At 45.9% G+C, this 24,867-nt stretch overlaps 1 protein-coding gene across 3 annotated transcripts in view; it reads left to right on the top strand.

Moving 5' to 3' along the window:
• The window catches only part of LOC120538181 (calcium-binding protein 2-like), a 69,856-nt gene extending 44,989 nt beyond the window's left edge, over positions 1-24,867 (top strand). Inside the window, exons 2-7 of one of the 3 annotated variants that reach the window (XM_039767628.1) lie at positions 46-291; positions 15,335-15,365; positions 17,253-17,387; positions 17,668-17,777; positions 21,225-21,372; positions 24,205-24,230. In XM_039767628.1, the coding sequence (XP_039623562.1) occupies positions 46-291; positions 15,335-15,365; positions 17,253-17,387; positions 17,668-17,777; positions 21,225-21,372; positions 24,205-24,230 (696 nt within the window). Of the gene's footprint in view, positions 1-45; positions 292-15,334; positions 15,366-17,252; positions 17,388-17,667; positions 17,778-21,224; positions 21,373-24,204 lie in introns of all 3 variants that reach the window. The other 2 variants (XM_039767627.1, XM_039767629.1) reach the window with 2 other exon arrangements.

The raw sequence follows: 24,867 nt of genomic DNA, 5'->3' as shown, positions 1-24,867 counted from the left end.
CGACGTGTTTGCTGTGTACTCACTGCACGTTCACATTACTCAAAGGGTGCCATGGATAGAGGAGGGGGCCGAGACCTGGCGGCCGCCATGCTGGGGAGCTTGGTCTCCCGGCGAGGTGGTGAGGAACTGCCACGTCCGAGGGTGGAGCCCAGCGACAACGAAGATGAAGAAGACAGCGACCGGGAATTTGGGGAGCCCCTGTGTGCGTTGGTCCAGAACTGCACCATGCTGCACAACATCGTGGGGCCGGCCTGCATCTTCCTCCGGGAGGGCTTTGCCGAGGCGCAGCTCGTACGTAACTCCAAAACCCCACCTGCCGTTTTCAGTTTGCTCGTGTCGAGCTCTTGTCCTCATCTCATGTTTGTCCCACCTTCCTTCCTCATCGTTATCCTCATGCCCACTCATTCAGTTCATCGACCCTTCTGTGAACATCGGGCTGCTCTGGAGACGCCATGTGTACGTTTTGCATGTTATTCCACTTCTCTCCATTCATTTGCAAATCCCCAATCTGTGTTTTTTAAATGATGTCGTTGCCACCTGAACTGGAAGAATCCCATCCGTCGTCTACGCTAGTGCTCTATCAGCTTCACGAATTTGTTGTTTTTGTGTGATTTCAATGCAAGTGAGGCTAAACCTAAACGATGTGCCAAACCCATAACCATCGATGGAACCATTTTGCTCTGATAACGCAGTTACAACCCTTGCTTGATGTGGACCAGTACTCACTGGTACTCCCCACTTATTTGATGTGAGCTGCCACTTCGCCCAACAACCAAACCATAATTAGGAAAACAGCCTGTCCCATCACCGAGGTTTCGCACTTCCAAGCAGTTCAGGCTGAAGCTCATAGGGAGCCCTTGGTGATGTCCCATAGTTACCAAAATGGCGCCCTTCCTTAACGCTCATGGGGCTGTGGTTTCAGAAGGGTCCGGAACGTGTGCCCCTTGAGTGTCATAAATTGCACTCCTTGATGTTCATGGCACTCATTCATTGTTCTTGATCAGCTTCTAGGACCGAGGTTGGGGGGGTCCCTTTCAGTGTCTGGAGCGTGCACCCCATGAGTTACAAAAACAGAGTTCCCTCAGTGTCCATAGTGTGGACTGCAGGGGGCCGGGGTGAGGGGGGGTATTAAAGTCAGGAGCGATGCTGCATACGTTACATAGACGATGCCCCTCGGTGTCCGTAATGCGCATTCAACATCATTAGACTTTGAGGACACACCCAATCCCGGGTGTCCAGATATCCCCTTGAACTTCTAGAATTGAGGGAGTCCCTTTCAGTGTCTGGAGCGCACACTCCTTGATATAGCAAAACGGAACCCCCTTAGTGTCCATAGTGCAGACTGAATGGGGGTTGCGTAAAAGTCCGGAGCGCACGCTGCTTGCAGGCAGCACCCATCAGTGGCCGTAGCACATATTCAATATTATTAGACTTCAACGACAATCCCGGGTGTTTGGATATCACGCGCCCCTTGAGTTACCAAAATGGCACCCCTCAGTGTTCATAGTGCAGAATGAAGGGGTGACATAAAGTGGGTGTGAGGGATGTGTGCTGCCTGAGTTACATAGATGACACCCCTCGGTGTCTGTAGCGTGTATTCACTGTTATTAGACTTCAAGGATACCCCCAAATTTAGGACTGAGGTTAGCCCCCCATGGCGTCTGTAGCACACACCCCTTGAGTTACCAAAAATAACGCCCCTCAGTGTCCATAGTGCGGACTGAAGGGGTCGTACCCCTCGAGTTACCGAAATGGCGAATCTCGCATAACGCCCATCTGTGTCACCTAATTGATTGTCTGGCTCTGCTTCTACAGGGTACCCCCACATTTCTACTCTCCCATAGAATTTATGTTTTCTGTATAGCAGTGCACTTTCGGACCTCTAAGGGGGGGTTAGTGTTGGATCCGTATTAAAATTTTGACTTTGGTATCGATACCAGCTTTCAAACCTCAGTACCAGTCACAGAACAATTCAAAAGCAAAGAACACATAACTCCACTGAGCAGCCATCTTACTCCAGCTTTCCTGGTGTGCCACGCCGCACCACATTGCACCATCGCTTTCCTCTTGATAGACGTGAAGTGGAGGGGGTGTGGGGGTCCCCTGTGAAGTCCCCAAGTGATCAAAACGTGTACATTCATTTTATGAATTCTACCAAACTGACATTTTTCCACAGCTGCGAAAGCGAGTGTCAAAGGAAGGTGGGAGAGTTTCAGAGTGGACATGTACTTCCGGTACAGAAAATCCCAAAATGCTGCTTCTGTATCGTTTTTTACCGTTCCAGTGACGGTATACCATGCAGCTCAAAAGGAAACCCACCTCTCATGGTCACATTTAACAAAATAAATTCAATAGTCATCTGCTAAAACAGAGAGGACCACCAGCTCTTATTTTCTTCTTCAGCCACTGTATTTTTTTAAATTTATCACTGCAAATGTTTCTGATGCACCATCTGTTGGAATGACAAATGGAATTCATTTAATCAGATTCAGATAGAACTGTATTAGTACCCAGGAAAGAATCTGTTGACTACACGCATTAGAAAGTGTCAGGGTGGATAGTTTAAGTAAACGCCATTGCACCACCAGGGTGAAAAACAGAATGACTGTTGGTGGAAATTCTGCAAGGGGAAACCCCCAACCCCATGGATGACTTATGTAGATGATTCTCAGATGGGAGAACTCCTCTAATTCCTAAAGATTTACAGTACATTTTTCTCTTTGTCTTACACAAGCAGCCATATAAAAGCTCCTTAGCCTGATGCACTTTTGAGTTGGCTTCCTGGAAATAAGGACAACAAGGCCCATAGTCCATTTCCACAGTGAAGTGGAAGCCCTTAACCGCTGAACTCTGGACTGGATCATTTTCTGTCTTCCTCAAAGCCGTCACACTCTGAGAGAAGAACAGCAGCGTTTCAACAATGGCAGGACCTCACACATCAATAGCAGGACACCACAAGCCAACAGTAGGACATCACAGACCAATAGTAGGACCACGCAAACCAATGACAGCACCTCACACGCCAATAGCAGGACCTCCCCACCTCAATAGCAGGACATCACACACCAACGGTAGAACATCACAGACCAATAGCAGGAACTCACACATCAATGGCAGGACCTCCCCACCTCAATGGCAGGACCTTGTAGACCAATGGCAGAACCTCACAGACCAATGGCAGGATCTTGCATATCAATGGTGTGTTCACCCTGTGATGGACTGGTCCAAGTGGTGGGGGACTAAACTGTAACCTTCTTTGTGAAGTCCCTCCGAGAGCTCCATCCATCTTGCCACGATGGTGACACCCACTTCAGCCACCAACCATAAACTACATGTCTGGGGTTCAAGTCGACGGCTCCAGATGAGATCTTCCCTGATGCCCTTCTTATGATTTGCAGCAGAAGTTAATCTTAGATATCTGACGTAGTGATAGATGCTGGGCTGCTCTTACTTCTTCCATGAGCCAAATGAGCGCTTGTGTGTGTTTAAATGTTACAATGGACTACAGAAAGTAAACATGGCAGGAGGTTTGTTATTTTACATAACCTATTTTAAATGATTTGTCGAGTTTCATTAAAGAAAATAAACATTTCATGGGAGGGTGGCACGGTGGGTCAGTAAGGAGATCAGGGACAACGTGTCCCAGTTCCTCCATATGTGGAGTTTGCGTGTCCTCTCCGTGTTCAGGTGGGGTTTCAGCGGGTGCTCCGTTTCCTCCCACTGTCCAAAGACAAGCAGGTTAGGTGACTAGGTGACACCAAATTGTCCTTGGGGTGTGTGTGTGCGTGTGTTTGCCCTGTGACGCCCTGCCCAGTGTGTTTTTCTACCTTGTGCCCTGTGCTAGGTGGCATAGGCTCCAGCACCTCCCACTCCCCCCCACCCCATCACCCTGGTCTGAATTAAGAGGGTTAGAAAATGACATGACATTTCAAGGGGTGTACTTACTTTTTCACACAATTGTTATGTGACAAACGCTGGAGAAACTGGCAAAAATTAATAAACAAATAAAAATAAAAAGCTTAGCAGACGCCAGAAAAGCATGCAGAATCCACAGGGGGAGCCAGGATTGAAATTTGGGGTCCCAGAGTGGTCTGTCTAGTTTGGGTTTACTGCCACACGTACAGAGAGTGCATCTACAATTGTGACTGGCAAATGTTGCATGTGTGCCAGATCTCTGGATGCCCTGATCGTTGATGTCACTACATGTCTGCCATCTGTCAAAGGGCTACCACAATATTAATAATTAACCAAGTGCTGGGGACTTTTATATGACTGTGCATACGTTACAAAGTATTACGACTGATGCTGCATTGAAGCGCCACTCTCAGTGCCATCTTGCAAATAAAGAATCCAGAGATCTCAAAGTACAGTTCAACAACTGTGCCACCAGGGCAAGCAGGTTAAGGTCCATAAATGGTGCCCTGGGCTTCACGGTTTTCGGTGTCATTGGGAGTGTGGACCTGACCTCAAATAAGAAACAGTTTGCTAACCCTCAGAAGTCAATGAAAGCAAAAGGACGGAGCAGATGAGGGGCACCTCACACCCGCTCACTTTGTGTCAGTGGGGTCAGGAGCCACAGAACGAGGACCCCCGGGGGGATTAAGGGCAGTACATGTAAATGTCCTCCAAAACGGTCGGGTCCCAGCCAGAGGCACGTCTGCTACAGGACAGTCAGGTGGGCTGCTGCGAGAACTTGAGGACATCTTAAACAACGAGGGTGACATCGCTAACCTCATTAACCGCAATGGCGAGGTTAGCAGAGAGCGGGCGCTTAGCAAGACCTCTCACTCTTCCAGGATTTGAAAAGCCGCTCTTGTTATTGGAAGGCCTAAAAGATTTAGGTCTGCCAGCCTGCAAAGTAGTCTGCTGCGCGGTTACACAGGGATTAAGTCGGGCATTACACCATTTTGATGGAGGCTTAGAGAAGCCGTGATGTCCGGGCACAGAGCTGCGTTTCAAAGCCAACGCTCCTCTTAGCAGCAGGAACATCTGGCCAGGCAGTAACAGGTGGGCCCGCCCCCACCCCCCCAGTCACTTGAAGGAGGGGTTTGGCTTAGGGGTCCGGAGAGCAACTTACTTCATTATGAAATTGCGCCTTTAGGAATGAGCACCACCACCTGGAACGGTCCGGTGGGGACAAGATGAGTGGAATGTACCCCCTCCATGCGGATCTCTGATTGGCTGCTTTACGTCAACCTTATTTTACAACGTGCCTGTATGCATGTTATATACGGTGGCCACCAGAGGACGCTGCAGCTCCTCAAACCCAACACACAAGTGCAGTCAGACAGTCAAAGCGGTTTTATTAAATCCAACTCCTTATATCTGCGTCTCTCCTCCAGGTAAGCCGGGTGGCTCCTTTTACGTCAGGACCCGGGAGTACTTCTGGTGTCAAATGACTACGGGCCTGGCCGCACTTCCAGGTCCGGTGGAACCTCCTTCGAGGTGGGCACCTTTCTGATGGCTCCCTCTGATGGCACACCAAGACTACAAGGTGCCCCTGTGGGTGTATGAATGGGAGATCTGCCCGAGGGAAGCTGCCACCTAGCATACTGGGGGAATAAATGCCACCCCAGAGAGACAGTCCTTCCCTATCTTTCCATTCCTCTGAAACACATGGAGCTCTGATCTCTCTCCCTCAAAAACATCAAACGTTACCCCTTAACAATCTCGAGATCAGGGGTCTTGGAGGGCCGCAGCGGCTGCAGGTTTTTTGTTCTAACTCGGTTGCTTAATTAGAAAGCAATTCTTGCCAATAATTTAATTTCATGGCTCATTAGTGCTTTAACTCTGCCTTGTCAGGTCATTCTCATATCCTAAAGATCCGACAAATGATTTGAAGGCTAAAATGGAGGAGGAATTCTCAGTCCTTCACTTTTTTCTCTTCACTTTCCTTCCAAGTATTTAATTAAACCCAATAGTGCAGATAAATACACACAGAGGTGTAAATGGTAACAAGCTAAATGGAGAACTGCTGGTCTCTTTTGTCGTTTGCATGTTATTACTAATTAGGAGCAAATAAAAACCAAGACTACAGCTGTTTAAGACTAAAATAAGCAATAAGGGTTCAAAATCTTAACAAGCGAGATAACTAAAGTGAAGCAGAAGTGTTACTTGAGCAATAAGGGCTTCTTATTAAGCAATTGAGTTGGAGCAAAAACCTGCAGCCACTGCGGCCCTCCAGGACTGTGATTGAGGACCCCTGTCCTAGATGATAATGTCTGCTGAACAAGCAGGTATCGCTAGCTAAGCAGAGGCAAGCTGCGCTCCAACACGTGGCGAGAGGTAGAGCAACTCGAACGGTGGAGCAATTATTGTGGCTGTCTGTGCTGATGCTTTGTGCTTCGTCTATCAAAAAGATAAATAAATGTAAATGTAAATAGTAAGAAATCCTTTGGTATTATTATTTCATAGAGTCTCCTGTGTTTTTAGGGCGTCGGGCTCCTTCAAGGTTTGTTTTTTATCTCCATGTGGCTAATTGTGCCCGCACAGGGCACCCGCATCTCCTTCTCTTGTACTGACGCGGAAGTCAAAGAATGACCTGGGAATTCGCCGACAAGCAGACATAACTCGTTATTTATGCTGTTGTGGCCTGCCACCTGAACCCGACACAGACAGACGCCGTTACACAAGTTCAGCACACACGTTATGATTTATTCATTTTGTTTTCCTTGTGGGAAACGCTTCCCCCCACTCCGTTTTCCACCTGCACCGCACAGTTTACAGCACCGTACACAGCACTTTCTCTACTGTTTTTCAGTCCTCGTCTGTCTGTCTGTCAAGCGTTGTCCACCTCCTCCAGACTGTGGCCCCTTTTCTGGGGCATTTGGAAGGGCTCCAGGTCTCTGGTAACCTTCTTCCAGGTCTCAGTAGGAGCTGCACCCCCCTCCCATAAAGCCCTGTGGGAGTCCACTGCAACCCAGGGGGGGCATTACCTAGTGCTCTGGGGGAGATTATGCCCTGAATATGTCACCATAACCCCCCCAAGGCAGACCCCATGGAAACTCCCATGAAGCCCTGTGGGAGTCCGGGGCACCACTGAAACCCAGGGGGGCATTACCCAGTGCTCTGGGGGAGATTATGCCCTGAATTTGTCACCCCGCTCCCCCACCTCGGTCCTTCCAGTGTAGAGTTGCCCCAGCTGGGTAAGGGCCCTGGCCCTCCACCACACTGTACGTTTTATAAAAAAGACATTTTGAGAACCCGCATTATTTACTGATCTGTTCTGCCACTAACTAAATCTCACAGAGTCTGTAATTGAAAATGATCAGCTTTATATACCCGGGGGTCACATCCAATGTTGGCTGTTATGGCGCCTTCGGGGGGGGTGTCACGCTGGCCACGCAAAACATTATGGAGTGCTGAGGAAAAAAGCGTTCTCCTAAACCGGCCGAATTATCAATAAATAATTTGCTGTGAATAACGCTTTGGAGAAACTCACAGATCAACAGTGGTCCGGACCTCAGGGGGACGAGAGGGACAAACTCCACAGGTGCCAAGCAAGTGGGTGGACTATCTGAGGAGGGGGGAATACCACTATGAGCTGCAGGAAAAGGGGGAGCACAGAAAGAGCCCTCCCTCAGTAGAGCACTTTGATCGGACGTGTCCCCCCGGCTGCTGAAGCCCGTCATCCTCCGATTGGCTCCCGGACTTGGGTGGGCTCACAGAGAGGCAGGCGAATCGTGTGGCATACGAGTCACCTCTGACCCTAGGTGAGTGCCTAGCTGGGTGGTATGCATTGGGACAAGTGGATAGGAGCCACTGAAGACCAGAGCGGTGGGCCACTCCCCAGTAATCGGCGTTAAGATGCGGACCCCATTCCTCTGTCTTGCTCACGCACCCCCCTGGGTCGTTATAATGTGTAGTCGTATCTAATGATCAGCTGAATGAAATGAATCCTCCACCACCATTAACCCTGCAGGTGACGCTTTGGCACTGCACCCTCCGACCCAGACATGTGGTCCTGCTGTGCCCTGCGCCAACATGACGGGCACGCAGGATTATTTCTGTTATTGCGACTTATGGGGCTGATAAGGGAGAAGGCAGTGCATTCTGATAGCACTCAGCAATCAAGACACATTGAGGAAAGTTAATCCTCTTTACAGGATGAAACGAAGTGGATTGCTTACTTTGACTTTTTTTTTTTCTCTCATGATGCATTGTCGTCTGCCAGGGCTTGAGATGAAATTTGTCAAGAGAAGAAAGCCGCTGGGGGTCTGCTAAATCGAAGCCCAAGGCTTTCATGCGACTGTCAGATGCCATCCGTGTGACACAATCCAGCAGTGAGGCGTGGCAGAGTGTCTTCATCTGTGAAACCGTGTCCATTACGAGAAGTGACTTTGAAAAGCCGGAAATGCTCTACCGCCACACTCAGGACGTCAAGAAAGACCTCAATAAGTGGAGGCCCACCGTGACACAGCCGATGAGCTGTTGAAAGGGACGGCCAATTAGGGAACGGGGCTGTGGAGCAGAGCAAAAGTAGTTGGGCAACAACAAAACAGTAGAGCATCGTCCATGGGGAAAAAATCCCGACAACTCGTTTCCCATCACTCACACGTCGAGTCATCCCGTTGTAAGTTCATAAGGGGCAAAACACAGGCATTGTTTTGGTAAAAAAACTACATGTTGAAAATTAGAGCAGTGCAGGCCAAGAACACAAGCTTACAGAACTGAAGACAGGACTCTTGACCAATGAACAAGGGGGAGAAGTGGGTCTTCAATTCAAATGCTTCACCCAACGTGAACGCGTCTGATTTTCCAGACATGCGGCTTGTAGTGCTGGCTGAAAAAAAATTTTTTTGTGGAGAACGGAGATAGCAAACATTTTGATAGAATGGGCGACTATGGAGACCAACGCTGGGCAACAGCAAACAATAGAAAAACACCTATGCAAAAAAATTATTGCCGATTATTTCGCATCAGTCACATGTCAAGTCATCCCGTTGTATGCTTCCAATAAGCTAAACACATGCATTTGTTGCTAAAATATTGTTAAATAAACCCACTTCTGGCAAGTTAGAGAAGTGCACGCAGAGAAAACGAGTGTTTAAAGTGAAGACAGGACCCTTGACCAATGAATGACGGGTAGAATCAGAACTTCAATTTAAATTTTCTACCCAGTGTGAACGCGTCCGATTTTCCAAAAATTTTTAACGGCAATCGATTTTAGCAAAACATGCATGTGGCTTGTAGTGACAGCTGAAAAGAAAATGTAATCTCACGTTTTAATGAAGAACGGAGATAGCAAATGTTTTGACAGAATGGGCGTCTATGGAGGCAAACGCCGGGCAACAGCAAACAGTTTAAAAACACCTATGGGGGAAAAAAAATGAACTGCAACTGTTTTGCACCACTTGCATGTCAAGTCATCCCAGTGTATGCTTCCAGTAAGCAAAACACATCCATTTTCTGCTAAAATATTGTAAAATAAACCACATCTGGCAAATCAGAGAAGTGCACGCTGAGCAAATGAGTGTTTAAATTAAAGACAGGACTCTTGACCAATGAATGAAAGAAAGAGGTGGGACTTCAATTAAAATGCTCCTCCCCTCGAGAACGCGTTTGATTTTGTGTAACAACCAATTTTAGCAAAAAATTGCATGTGCATGGGCATCAATGGAGATCAATGCTGGGCAACCGTACGCAGTGTAAAAACGCCAATGGGAAACAAATATTTGTTTCACGCCACTCGCACATCAAGCCATCCAGTTGTACAGTCCCAATAGGTGCAAGGTGATCTAGTCCCAGGTCCACCATGGGCATTATGTCGACAAAAGGGTGCAGAAGATGCCTTCAGAATTAAATAAGGAACAACAAGGTCTGACATTGTGTGCAGCAATACAGGGGCACCGCAGGGGACTGTACTTTCTCCGGTCCTGTTCAGTCTATATACATCAGACTTACAATATGACTCGGTGTCCTGCCACGTGCAAAAGTTTGCTGATGACACTGCTATTGTGGGCTGCATCAGGAGTGGGCAGGAGGAGGAGTACAGGAAGCTAATCAAAGACTTTGTTAAATGGTGCGATTCAAACCACTTACACCTTAACACCAGCAAGACCAAGGAGCTGGTGGTGGATTTTAGGAGGCCCAGGCCCCTCATGGACCCTGTGATCATCAGAGGTGATTGTGTGCAGAGGGTGCAGACCTTTAAATATCTGGGAGTGCAGCTGGATGATAAATTGGACTGGACTGCCAATACTGATGCTCTATGTAAGAAAGGTCAAAGCAGACTATACTTTCTGAGAAGGTTGGCATCCTTCAACATCTGCAGTAAAATGCTGCAGATGTTCTACCAGATGGTTGTGGCGAGTGCCCTCTTCTACGCGGTGGTGTGCTGGGGTGGCAGCATAAAGATGAAAGACGCCTCGCGCCTGGACAAACTTGTTAAGAAGGCAGGCTCCATTGTAGGATTAAAGTTGGACAGTTTAACATCTGTGGCAGAGCGACGGGCATTAAGCAAACTCCTGTCAATCATGAAGAATCCACTGCATCCACTTAAAAGGATCATCTCCAGGCAGAGGAGTAGCTTCAGTGACAGACTTTTGTCACCGTCCTGCTCCACTGACAGACTGAGGAGATCGTTTCTCCCCCACACTATGCGACTCTTCAATTCCACCCGGGGGAGTAAATGCGAACATTAATTTTATTTTTTTTCATTTTTATTACTATTTAATTTAATATTGTTTCTTTGTATCCGTATACTGCTGCTGGATTATCTGAATTTCCCCTTGGGATTAATAAAGTATCTATCTATCAATGCCAAAATGAGGGGCTTGGGCTCCATACATCAAGAGTAGAACTAAAGAAATAGAAACAAAAAAGAATTTTGCCCGTTGTGAGCATTCAACTGGACGACTTGACGTGTGGATTATGTGACCCCCCCGTGTAATGGGATATTTCTTGATAGTGTTTGCTCTTGTCCTGTCTTGGTCACCATTGAGTCCCGTTCTTTCAGAAACGTTGTTATCTCTGTTCTACATGAAAGTGTAATTTAGCGGGCAAAGCACCTTTGTAAATAAATAAATAGAAAGGCACCCTCGGGCCAGGGGGGTTGTAGGTGTGAGCGACAGCATGATAAGGCAGTCCCAGGGTGGGTAACTGGCCGGCCCAGCATTCGTGTGCAGATGTGACTGGCAGTCAGTTGCCTCGTTAGCACTCTGGAGGCAGTCATCGCCACACCTGTGCCCATCTATCAGCATGTAAAAAAGGGGGGCCTGAGTAGAGGAGGGGATGAATGGTTTAGGACCTGGAGGGCCACAGTGGCTAAAGGTTTTTGTTCCAACCCTGTTTCTTAATGAGCAGTCAATTACTGCTGCTGAAGCACTTATTGCTTAAGTGATATTTTGATGCTTCATTTTAGTGGTCTCGCTTGTTAAGGTTCCCCACCCTTAATTGCTTATTTCAGTCTTAAACAGCTGCATTGTTTTTAATGGATCCTTATTAGCAATAAGATGCAAATGACAAAGGGGGTTCATCGTGAACTATTTGGTTTAATAAAACATTTAGGAGGAAAATGTGTCAGACTGAAAATGATCAGTTTTAGGCTTCAAATCATTTGGATGAGATCCTTGGTAAGGAAAAAAATCTACGATATAAGAGCCTAACATTGCAGACTAACAAGCCATACATTTAAATAAGGTCTGAGACTGGCAGGGATTGGTTTCTAATTAAGCAACTGGGTTGGAATGACAACCTGCAGCCAACGCGGCCCTCCAGGCCCAATGTTGCCCACTCCTGGTTTACAACGTCTTTAGCAAAGTGGTATGAAGAAGCGTCGAACGTGTCATGGCAGTGTGTGGGGTTAGTGGAGATGATAGAAGTGGGCTCTTCTCTGTGTGTACCAATTAGAGGTGGCAGAGAGAAAGAGAGAGAGCCCCCTGCAGGCTACCCAGGGGTTCCTGGCCGAGTTTCAGAAGTAGGCCATCAGGGCCATGGAGTTTTCCCCAAATGCACATTGATGGAGTAACAAAGTCCTCACTTGTGGGTGTGTTAAGATCGTGGCGAAGGTGGTGACGTGGTCACGGTTTACAGATCAGGTGTGGGGGTCTGCTTCCTTGGAGGCTGGCTTTCTATCCTGCTTGTCATTTTTTTTTTTCCCCTACGTGTGCCACCAAACTCCAGAAAGTCCTATTCGTGAGAAGCAACTTTGTGAAAGGCCTCAACATCTAACCAGAATCGCAACTCGGTGTTTACTGGATTGCAATTTTCTTTGTGGCCTTATTCTGGTCAGTTTTATATGATAGACCTCCTCGTCTGAGATTGTCTGCTGAATATTAAACAGATGTCTGAAGCGTTGTTGCCAGCAGAGTCAGAACTGACTTGTAACTGTCTGATCCACTTGGATCTCTTTATTGTATTTATTAATTTATTTCAGACTAGGGGGCTTCGCTCGCCAACCCCCGTGTTTGGTTAATCGGATATACAATTACATTTTTTTTTTCTTTGGAATTGTTTCAATTTCATTATTTGCATTTTTACTTTAAAGCTTCATTAAAAACATAATTTTTTGGAGACACATTGTGACGACGCAACGTATAACTGCCCGTGAGTGAATATTGTTTCTGTTTCTCTAATAAATAATCTGACTTTTTCTAACGTTTGTCCCTGTGATTTATTGATTGTCATAGCAAAAGCTATTCTCACGGGAAACTGTAAACATTTTAATACGAATGGCATATAGAGATCTCCTTTGGTGTGTAATGTTATTCCCGGAATATATACATTACCTTTCTTTTTGCCTGTTAAAATTTGCATCGCTTCTCCGTGATCATAAATATACACCTGACCGAATTGTGTATTCTTTGAAATTCAACTTGTTGTTAAACTTTAACTGTTGCTGGACCACAGATTCTCATAGCGTATGGTCTATTATTGTGTAAATCCACGTTTTGTACATTAAATGATGCAAATGCGAAAAGACTTTGTTGTCTGCTCGTTGCCTTTTATTTCTGACCTCGATTTGTCCTGCTATTTTTTCAATTACACCTGGTACTGATGATTAATGTCCTTTTGTTTTCTGGTAATGCAATCTTTTCTATCTTTTCTTTGATACTGTAGCGACTGATGTAATAAAAGTGTCACAAAAGTTTTACTTGAATAATCGCCGACTTCCTAACCCCAAACACGACTTTCTAGCACCCTCTCCAACCCTTCATCCCCTGGGTATCACCCCTCCACCGCATCAATCAGTACCCCGCTATCAGCCGTCCCACAATCGGACCAAACAGTCGCTTAAAACCAAAAAGGCCTCAACCTGGCTGGGACGCTACAATACTTTCAAATTTTACTGCTTTCATATTCTGTACCTTTCTCTGCATGCGTATCGCGCCATCGTTTGTTTGAGCCTTTCGAATTCCACTGCTTTCATAATCTCTTATCTGCCTTTGAGTCTCTATTCTCCGTATTGTCCTTATACGCTTTGTATGTGCTACGTGCTTTTACACAACTGAGTGTTTTTGATGGGTGTGCTCTAATACAATATCTGTTGTAAGTAGGGCGTGTCTTGCAAAAATCTCATGTTCCACGTCCCCACGAGACGACCCTAATTTTAGTTATAATGCATTCGTTGTGATTATATGCTTGTAAATTTAAATTTGAATTAAAAATGTAAAAAAATAATTTTGATGTCTTGTTCATTTATTCGACGCCCCCCCAAGTTTGAGAACTGCTGCTCTATACAAGCCCCCAACATGCTGTTCCACCTACGGTACCTGTATGTGTGTCCTCATTTGCCCGGCTCATCCTTGGTTTCATTATCACCATTTCCGCGCGGTGGCTGCTGGGGATCATGGAGCTAATCCGGACCATCATAAAAGGCATGGGATTAATTTTTTTTTTCACTGCCATAACTGCAAACAACAAAAAGCATAAAAAAGTGTGACGCTTGGGTGGTGTCTCCTTTTAAGGTGATGTTCTCCTTTATCTCCACTAGCTAAAATTACAGTTGTTCAGTAATCAGGACCATCAGTAGTTGGGGTATCCCCCCTTCAGTGTAGTCCTGGGATGTGTGCGCTTTCCCCGACCAATGTAAACAACATCCAGCACACCCCAGGTAGGGAAGAACATGAAAACTCAACCGACTGTAATGACCCTAGAGCCCTGGCACCACAAGGCGGTACCTCTAACTACAGGGCCACCTTGCGGACATGGCTTTCTTTCTTCCTTCATTTCTAATTCTTTAGTTCCACCTTCGATATTTTCAACTTAAGCCCATCCCGTTTTTGAATATGTTGTTCTATGTTTCATTCTAAACGTTGTAATGGACTGTGGCTGTCAGTGGGCCCACCAGCACAGTCCAGCGTTCAGACAATGGAGGGTTTATTCCACACTAAACCTCCAAACAGTTGTAAGCACAAGCAAAACTTAAGTAATTCCTCTCACCGCTGCACTGCCCTCCTCCAGTCAAGTGTTGCTCCACGTCCTCCCAGCTCAGATTCGTCCTTTTATTGAGGACCCGGAAGTATTTCCGGGTCATACAAAAGTCCCCATAGATTGGAGAGTGCATCTCCCTACAAACCATGGTACCTAGCAGAGCTGTATTGCTGGACTACAGCTCCCAGCATTCGCTGCTAGTTCCCAAATGGGTGCCATCATGGAGAGCTGCTGCCATCTAGCACCTGGGGGGGAACTAGATATTGTTCTGTGACAGTCTATTGCTGTCCTTTACTATTTGTCCTGTCCTGGGAACCACGACCAGCTGGGATGTCCGTCCATCCTCTAGGGGAGCTTTGTCTTGGTGCGACCTCCTTACTTCTCTTGGCCGGGATGTCTTTGTTTTCTCGGGGGGCCTCCCAGCTGTGTAAGAGAGCTTCCCGACTTCCTGCCAGGATGCCTATCCACCTCAGATGCCTCCTACAATGTATTTTCAGTCCCATTTCGGGGAACGTAATGCCCGTTGTGAGCCTATGACTGGATGACATGACGTGTGGATTATGTGACATGAGATTTTTGTTTTCCCCCCCGACAAAGATGTTAGTTTGTTGTGGTTCAGTGTTGGTCACCATAGACGCCCACCCTATCAGAAAGTTTGAGAATGGAGACTTCCATGATACTCCATTCCAAGTCATTATGGAAATGAGGACCCTCTTGCCTTTTGCTCACGGACAGGCCTCATTCTCGAAGGGTGCATCTCTTCTTCCCAAGCAGCCCCCACACACCACATTGAACTTCATTCCCTTTCCGTGTCTTGGCTTCATCTCGTGACTTTGTTTTCTCTCCATTAACAGAAGTCATGTTGAAATTGTGCATGAAGTGTCTGATGATCGTTTCTTTTTCTGACCAAGCAGCTTAAATGTCTCATTTTTATTTCTCTGCCTTACCTTTGGAACCACAGGACCGGGAACTGAGGCCAGAGGAAATTGAAGGTAAGGCTTCATGTGGATGAGTGGGCCGTCCAGTGCGATTGTGTGCGTCTCAGAGCCGTAAAACAAAAGCCACACAAGTGTATCAGATCTCTTGTAACACAGGGGTGTCGAATTCCAGGCCAGTGGCTGGAGGTTTTCATTCTCACCCTTTTTCTCATCAGTGACGAGTTTTCACTGCTAATTAACTCCTTTTCCCTTCATTTTAATAGCTCTGTTTTTAAGGATTCAGTCCTCTGAAATGATCCCTGTCTTCATTAAATGGCAGCCAAACAGAAATGAGATGTGAAAACAGCTGACAGATGACCAGCTAAACTGGGGCTTCAAACGCCAACTAATTTGACTCCAGTCACTTTCTTAATGAGAAGCCAATTCTTGCTGTTAATTAAGCCCGCTATTTAATTCCATGGCTTGTTGCCGCTCTCATTCTGCCACTGCGGACATTTCCAAAACCGTTGAATCTTCTGCTTTTTCTAAGAACTCCGTCAAAATGTTTGAGACCTGGGAGATCAACCTTACTGAGACCTTCAGCTTTCTTTATGTTCATATGGGCACAGGTGAGCTGGTCATGTGCTTTGTGTCACCTTATTGTTTGGCTGCTAATGAATGAAAAAGTGACAACTAAGGGGCCTGAGTCAAGTTCATTAAAACTAAAGCAAAAGAAGTTAATTAGCAGCAGACGCTGGTCACTAATGAAGAAGATGGTTAGAATGAAAATCTGCAGTCACTGCGACCCTCCAGGACTGGAGTTTGACAGCCGTGCTTTAACCCATCCCACCACTTCCTTACTGGGGGTCTAGGGTCTCAAACTGATTGCTTTTGAGCATCTTAACAGTGGTTGTCCCCCCTCATTTGGTTTTAGTGATGCTTTAACTGACTGGATCTGCCAGGAAGGGTCCGGCCACCGCTGCTTTAACAGCAGTGTGAGTGGAGGGGACATCGGCACGGCCAAAATGTAGGGAAATGAAGTCTTTTCCACAGCGATGGCGTGCCTCAGAAACGTGCATTAGCAGGACCTTCCTACTGAGAAGGTCGTACTTGGGCCAGTTGACAGAACCCCGCTGTCTAAAGACAAATAAAAAAAAAAAATCTGAAGTATCGTGCAGTGAGTGCCGACAAACATGGGTGGCACATCCAGTAGTGTTACTGCCCGTAGACGGATTGGGAGAGCATGGGGGGGTCATGAGGTGGCCGGAAAGGGGTGGGTGGTGCTCCCGATATTTCTGCAAGCGGACGAAGGTCCAAGTCTTCGTAATCCTGGTGCTTCCTGTCTTGCTATATGGCTGTGAGACATGGACGCCATCCAGAGACCCGAGATGACGACTGGACTCCATTGGTGTCTCTTCGGAGAATCCTTGGGTACCGCTGCTTTGACTTTAGGTTGGAGTCCCAAATGAGGCACATGACCTGCATTGTGAGGGAGAGTCCATTACAGCCACGTGGTGAGATTCCCCGAGGGTGATCCGGCTCTCGGGACCCTCATTGTTGAGTGGCCAGACCACACCAAGGGGAAGCCCATGTAACTAACATCTGGCTGCAGCAGATACAGGGTCATTTCCTGGGGGTGGGACTGGGCCGTGTGTCTGCCTGGGGGGTTGCCAACTAGGATCCTGAGCGGTTTTGTCATGTGGTGGGGTCGGCAATGTTCTGTACCAGTAGATGCTCCCCAACCTGATCTGATGGTCCGGCACTGTCCCGCCCTTAGTGGGGGGCAGATGGTAGTGGACGGTTTAGTGTCCCTGCCTCACGGGCGTTTTACGTATTGAAACGGTAAACTGATTCATAGCTCAAGTCGCACAGAATGTCTCCCTTTTTGAAGAATCTCTGTCGGTGGGCTTTTCTAACGTATTCCCCCTTCCCTTTGTCTTCTGTGCAATTCTTTATCTGCAGAGCTGAAGGAAGCCTTCAAGGAGTTCGATAAAAACCGGGATGGGTTCATCAGCTGCAAAGATCTTGGCGAGTGCATGCGGACCATGGGCTACATGCCCACCGAGATGGAACTCATCGAACTAAGCCAGCAGATCTGTGAGTTTTACGTAGTTTGGAAGAGCGAGAGCAACAGCCGCCACATAAGAGCAGGAGAATGAGACCACTACTACGGGACGAGGGCAAACTTGGGGGCAAACGCATTGAGATACCCCACTGAGGGTGACAAGAGTGCAGCTTAGCTTAATGGCCCAGCGTTTGGCTCCAACTTGCTCCGTGACTCTTCGTCTGAGTGGGTTCAATAACAAAAAATGGAAAATGAAACCGTCGTAGGGCTCGCCATAACTGCTGTCCCTGTGTGTGTCCGTCTCTCTGGCAGGTGGGGGCCGAGTGGATTTTGAAGACTTTGTGGAGTTGATGGGACCCAAGATGTTGGCCGAAACAGCAGATATGATTGGAGTCAAGGAGCTCCGGGACGCATTTCGAGAGGTGAGGGTGGGCTTGGGGGTTTGGACTTGTTAAAGTTGTGTCACCCCCAGCGAGGTGGACGTGTCATTGTGCTTGGTCTGGGGATGGAGTGGGGCTGTTCATCACATCCTAACATTTTTTAATTTACGGTACATCACCTTTAGACGACTGGCTTGAGGTGTCAACACAGAGACACCCAGCTGGCTGTCTTCATCTTTTCAAAGTAATTTAAGGTGAATGTTGCTGCAGTGGCATTTCCATCAGCCATTTTAATAACAGAATAGTTGAATTTGTGATCGGGTTCAAAGTGAAAAGCTGTATTGTCGTGGGCACATCAATCAATGAGATTGTCACACGCATGTCCTCCTCAGAATGCAGACAATAATGAAAAAGCAAAAAGAAACAAAAAAACAAACAGGCAACGAATAAAACAATACACTGTGTGCACAATTATTAGGCAAGTGAGTATTTTGACCATATCATCATTTTTATGCGTATATTCCAACTCCAAGCTGTATTAACTTGAATGCTTATTGGATTTAAGCACGTCAGGTGATGTGTATTTGTGTAATGAGGGAGGGTGTGGCCTAAGGAGATCAACACCCTATATCAAGGTGTGCAGAATTATTAGGCAGCTAGTTTTCCTCGGGCAAAATGGGCCAAAAAAGAGATTTAACTGACTCTGAAAAGTCAAAAATTGTAAAAAGTCTTCCAGAGGGATGCAGCACTTTTGAAATTGCTAAGATATTGGTGTGTGATCACAGAACCATCAAACATTTTGTTGCAAATAGTCAACAGGGTCGCAAGAAACGTGTTGAGAACAAAAGACGCAAATTAGCTGCCAAAGATTTGAGAAGAATCAAACGTGAAGCTACCAGGAACCCATTATCCTCCAGTACTTTCATATTCCAGAGCTGCAACCTACCTGGAGTGCCCAGAAGTACAAGGTGTTCAGTGCTCAAAGACATGGCCAAGGTAAGGAGGGCTGAAACCCAACCACCACTGAACAAGAAACATAAGTTGAAACGTCAAAACTGGGCCAAGAAATATCTGAAGACAGATTTTTTCATGGACCGATGAGATGAGAGTGACTCTTGATGGACCAGATGGATGGACCTGTGGATCAGTAATGGGCACAGAGCTCCACTCCAACGTGGAGGTGGGGTACTGGTATGAGCTGGTATTTTTAAAGATGAGCTAGTTGGACCTTTTGCATTGAAGATGAACTCAAAATCAACTCCCAAACCTACTGCCAGTTTTTCAAGACACTTTCTTCAAACAGTGATACAGGAAAAAGACCATGATTTTTATGCAGGCCAATGCTCCATCACTTGCATCGAAGTTCTCCACTGCGTGGCCAGCCAGTAAAGGCCTTAAAGATGAAGGAATAATGACATGGCCCCTTCCTCATCTGACCTAAACCCTATCGAGAACTTGTGGGCACTTCTTAAACGCTAGATTTACGGGGGAGAAAAACAATACACCTCTCTGAAGAGTGTCTGGGAGGCTGTAGTCACTGCTCCACAAAAAGCTGATCGTCAACAGATCAAGAAACTGACAGACTCCATGAATGGAAAGGCTTATGACTGTTATTGGAAAGAAGGGTGGCTATATTGGTCATTGATTGATTGATTGATTTTTTGAAATGTCAGAGATGTTTATTTGTAAATTTTGAGGTGTTTGTTTATTATTCTCACTATAACAGATGAAAATAAACAAGTGAGATGGGAAAAGTTTCATTTTTCCTTTAGTTGCATAATAAATCTGCACACTAATAGTTGCCTAATAATTGTGCGCACATATGTATTCCCCTGATGATGTTCACACTCACATTTCCGTTGTGAAACATTCAGGTTTCAGGTTTATTAACATTTTGGATTGACTGATAGCACTGTGTTTGTTCCATATTAAAATTAATCCTCAAAAATACAACTTGCCTAATAATTCTGCACTCCCTGTATGCAGAAAATGCAGCTTGGCATCTCTGCACTTTGCTCCATTTGGGTTCCCCTCAATGGTGACTCAGTCCTCAACTCCGTATCATGATGCTGCCCTCACCATGCTTTACCATTGGAGTAACTGGGCCCAGGTGATGAGTGGTGCCCAGACATGGCGTGGACGGTGGTTTCATCAGACCAGAGAACCTTGTGTCTCACAGTCTGAGAAGCCTTTAGGTGCCATTGTACCAACTCCAAGTGAGCCTCAATACCGAGGGGCGATTGTCCTTCTGGAGGTTTCTTTCATTGTCACACATGCTCTTTGGAGCTCATCCAGGGTGACCATCAGTTTCTTGGTCTTGCCAAGGCCATTTCCCTCTGAATGTTCACTTTGTTCAGGATTTACAAGTCTAGGGCAAGACATGTTGGTCGCAACACATCTTCCATTTAAGAACGATGGAGGCCTCTGTTCCTTTGGGAACTTTCAATGCTGCAGGGAATGTTTTTTGTGGCCTTCACCAGATCTGTACCTCAACACAATCTTGTCTAGAAGCTCTGCATGGTTTGGTTTTTGCTCAAGTGTGGGGTCTTCTGTAGACAGATGTGTGCCTTGCTTGACCAGGTCCAGTCAAAGGAGACTGCGTGTGAGGGCCTAATCCAGGGTTTCAAAGTTTTCAAAGGCATTGATAAAGCTGATCCTTCAACTGATTCTTCCAACTCCATGGTGAATCACGTTAGGTCATCAGCGGAAATTAAGGTGAAGGGCATTTAGCACTCAAACCAGTAAGCTCTTCTTTACACAAAGAGTTAAAGGAACCTAAAACAAAACGGCAGAGACATGGAGTTGAATAGAAACATTGAGAACCTTTGAGAAGAATCTGGACGAGATGTTGGGGCAGCTAAACACACGAGTGACAAACGGACTGAATGGTCTCCTCTCGTTTGTCAGATTGTTTTATGTTCAGTCAACTGAGTTGACCGTAAACGAGTTGTAGAAATACCTCAGTGATGGTCACTAGAGTGGGAGGCACCTCGACCCACTTTTAAGGGTCTCAATATGGCATTCAAGTTTTAGGACTTGGAATAAATTTGCAATAATTCCTCAACATCTGGTTGGTCCTTCCGGGGGTATCGAGTGTTGCCTGAAGAGGTAAAAGACGAAATGAACCGATTTTAGCTCAAGGCCAAAACGTGAACATTTTGCTAATCCACTGTAATGCCTGTAACCATATTGTCCACATCGTTTACACGATTTTGGGGTCTCGTGTAAAAAGCGAAAATCGAGCCTCCCCTGTCCATTCTCTCATCTGCATTTCTATAAAGTAATGCAATTGATTAAATATTCTGAAGGCCACTCAGGAGGACATCCACTTTGGGACACGAGTTACACGGACAAAACAAAAAAGAAAAAGAAAAAAAATGAACCCAGATGGAGGAGCAGATGCTTGGTAGAGACGGCCAAGCTCCATAAACCTGACCCACCAGCTGGACTCCTTGTTCAACCGCTTAACCCCCTTTTGTTTCGTGACAGTTTGATTCCAATGGGGATGGCCAGATCAGCACAGCCGAGCTTCGGGAGGCCATGAAGAAGCTTCTGGGCCAACAGCTGAATCCACGAGAGATCGATGAGATTGTGAAGGACGTCGACCTCAATGGGGACGGACTGGTGAGCTTTGAAGGTGAGCAATGGAGAGGGGTATAAAAAAAAAAAGAAAAGAAGAGTAGCACTGGTCAACAGAGGAAGCCTCAGGGTAACTCTGACAAAATAAAGAAATGATGGAGACTGCGACCAACGGAATAACTTGAACCTGTGTACTATCGAGGTATTCTCCTCTTCTTCCTCTTACATACTTTCTCGCAGGAGAGATGAACTTACCAGGTTCGTTACTGGGTTGGTCTAATCTCGCACTTTAAGAACACACACACAGACTCTAACCACAAAAGTGCCGTATGAATGATGCGTATCAGGGGTCCCCATCTCTGGTCCTGGTGGGCCCCCAGTGTCTGCAGGTTTTCATTCAACCCCTTTTCCTAATTAGTGACCTTTTTTGCTGCTGATTAACTCCTTTAACATTCATTTTTATTGACTTGCTCTTGAAGACTCAGACTCCTTAATTAGCTGCCAAACAATAATGACTGTGTCCATCACACAATATCTGAAAATAAAGAAAGATGAAGAGTTCAGGAATGTTGATCTACTCAGGCCCTCAAAACATTAACGGCGCTCTTAGAAAAGAGAAAATCGACAATTTCAGAAATGTCTGCTATTGCACAATGAGGGCAGCAACAAGCCATGGAATTAAAGAACGAGTTTAATTAACAACATGAATCGGCGCCTAATTAATCAACTGATTCGAGTGAAATTGGTGTGAGTTTGAGGCCCTGACTTAGTTGGTCTTCATATTTCATTTCTGTTTGGGTGCCATTTAAGGAAAGAAATAAAGCAATTCAGAGGAACAAATCTTCAAAAGCAATTAAAATGAAAGGAAAAGGAGTCACCATACACACTCACGTTTAAGTTCTCCCCCAGATAAGTCACAACTTGATTTTACCACATAATTTCCAGTATTAGGGCGGCACGGTGGCGCAGTGGGTAGTGCTGCTACCTCGCAGTTAGGTTTGCTTCCCGGGTCCTCCCTGCATGGAGTTTGCATGTTCTCCCCGTGTCTGCGTGGGTTTCCTCCCACAGTCCAAAGACATGCAGGTGAGGTGCATTGGCGATTCTAAATTGTCCCGTGTGTGTGTGCCCTGTGGTGGACTGGCACTCTGCCCGGGGTTCGTTTCCTGCCTTGAGCCCTGTGTTGGCTGGGATTGGACCCAGCAGACCCCCGTGACTCTGTAGTTAGGATGTAACGGGTTGGATAATGGATAGATGGATTTCCAGTATTATATAATGTTGGTCGTATAAGTCGAATGCAGACAACTCACGCTATTGGTGCAAGAGATTATGATATGCTAACGCCACCTAAAAGAGTAACCGCGGAGCATACGGCCTTTTTCTTTTCTGTGTATCATGCCTACGTGACCACATGGTAATACCCGAACTATTCCAAAAGCAACGTTTGCACGGTTTTGTGTTTTTTGTACCTCGCACCCTCATACACCTTTATTGTAAGAGCATCCCTTATCTACGATGGAGTGTTCGATCAGAAGAAAACATGAAGCCGATTTTAAATTGAAAGTCGTTGAAGCTGCAAAAGAAATTGGCAACTGAGCTGCTGCCAGAAAATTCGATGTGTCTGAGAAACTGGTGCAAGATTGGAGGAAGCAAGAAGATGTTTTCGAACAGGTGTATAAGTCGGGGTCTGATTTTATGATCAATTTTTCGGGTTTCAAGATGAATATATACGGTAATTAGCAGTTAAAACTGTGCACCAATTAAGGAAAGGGTTAGAATGAAAACCTGCAGTCAATGGGGCGCTCCAGGACCGGAGTTGGGGACCCCTGATGTATACACAGCTCCCTAGTGCTTAAAAAGACTCATCATTGAGAGGTGTTAGAGATCTCTCAGACTGGATTACCACCTTGGTCACCGAGAATATATCTGAACATACAAAGGCTCAACGTCATTGGCTGTAGGTCACTTAGCAACCAATTTTTTGTCTTACTTTAACACTGTTCACTATTGGACAGAGCTCTTCATCCTCATTGTGGGGCGCGCATAAATTAATTCATTCAATCAATTAATAGAATAGCTACTTTCATTATATATAGTAATATTAAAAAAAAAACAACATTGTAATTCCCTGCCATGCTAAACAAGTATTTTTTGCTTTTTAGTGCTTTTATAACTAATATAATATAATAACTTTATAAGTAAATGCAATCGTCTTACTTCACCAATTTTTTTTTATATATTTTTTTCTTCTTGTGTCAACGTCAAGAAATTTTGCAGGAAACGAAAGACATCTTGGGAGTTATTTTGTGAAAGGAAATCCCCGAGTTTGCTAGAAATTTGATTTCACACAGATCATTTTGCTCATCACTAAATATGACTGACGCTGTGTGTTCAGCTTGTCGGTGTCGCTTTCATCAGGGATATTTAACTTTTTTTAGCAATTCCAGTACACCTCATTTATAAGCTCAAACTTTGGTGCACTTTTACTACCTAGATAATTAATACTTTAAATATTCAGAAAAGACAGAATCATTTTGTCCTCTGTAATATCTAATCAGACCGTGTGCTTACCGGGAGTAGTATGGTGGTGCGGTCCTAAGCAGTGCTCCCTCACAGTATCTTCGGTGGGTTCAGATTCTTGGTTGATCGCAGTCTCCTTTCACTCTGGGGGCTTGTGGTGTCCCTCACAATGTCTTCAGTAGGTTCAGATCCTCGGTTGGTCGCAATCTCTTTTCCCTCTTGGGAGCTTGCAGTGTCCATCTGTGTCTTCGCTGGCCCCCTTGCAAGCCTATAATGAAATATGTCACTACTGCCACCATGCCTAAGGGGTCCACTATTTTAACCAGATGCATGTTAACCAGATGCTTTCATCCCATCCTTCTTCATTTTCCAGAGTTTGTCCGCATGATGTCCCGCTGAAATGCTGTTCTGGATGGGTCTGTGTGCTCCTCCTCTGTCCTGCTGTGAAACCAAACTTCAGGGACACTTTAGGCCATGACCAGCAGCTGCAATGTCTATTGTGAAAGGCACTACAAAAAAATCCTCACCATACTGGCAATTGAAGAAAAAGAACCAACTCCTACCCCCTAAACCAACCCCTCAACCCACCAGCATGAAGATCTCCCATGTGGTTTGTCACGTTAGCCAGATTCCTGACTGGGAAGCTAATTCCTCTTCTTTCAAACTAGACTCTGGACCGGTGACAGTCTTGCCTTCATGTCAAGGCTGAAGACCCTCTGGGAGTTTTTAAAATTGGTACGATAACTCTTTGATTAAAATGAGCCTGGTAAACTTTTTTTTTTTTTTTTTAATGAAAAATGTATGTTTATTTATTGAAATAAACACAAATGTGATGGGTACTGTATGTGAAACTGTGTCGAGAGCTCTGATTGGGGAATCTGTAAAGCTACGAGTGAAACACAGGTATCACTGGGTAAATGAATAACTACCAAAAGGGTACAGGAAGAGACCCTCACTCACTCAGGCACAGAAGAGCTGAGTTCCGCTCGCAGCGCTCCGAGATGGTCTTTGTGCGGCCAACTGAAGGTATTCTCCC

The sequence above is a fragment of the Polypterus senegalus genome, chromosome 10 (assembly GCF_016835505.1).
Source record: "Polypterus senegalus isolate Bchr_013 chromosome 10, ASM1683550v1, whole genome shotgun sequence".
Lineage (NCBI taxonomy): Eukaryota > Metazoa > Chordata > Cladistia > Polypteriformes > Polypteridae > Polypterus > Polypterus senegalus.
This window is presented reverse-complemented; position numbering and strand designations above follow the sequence as displayed.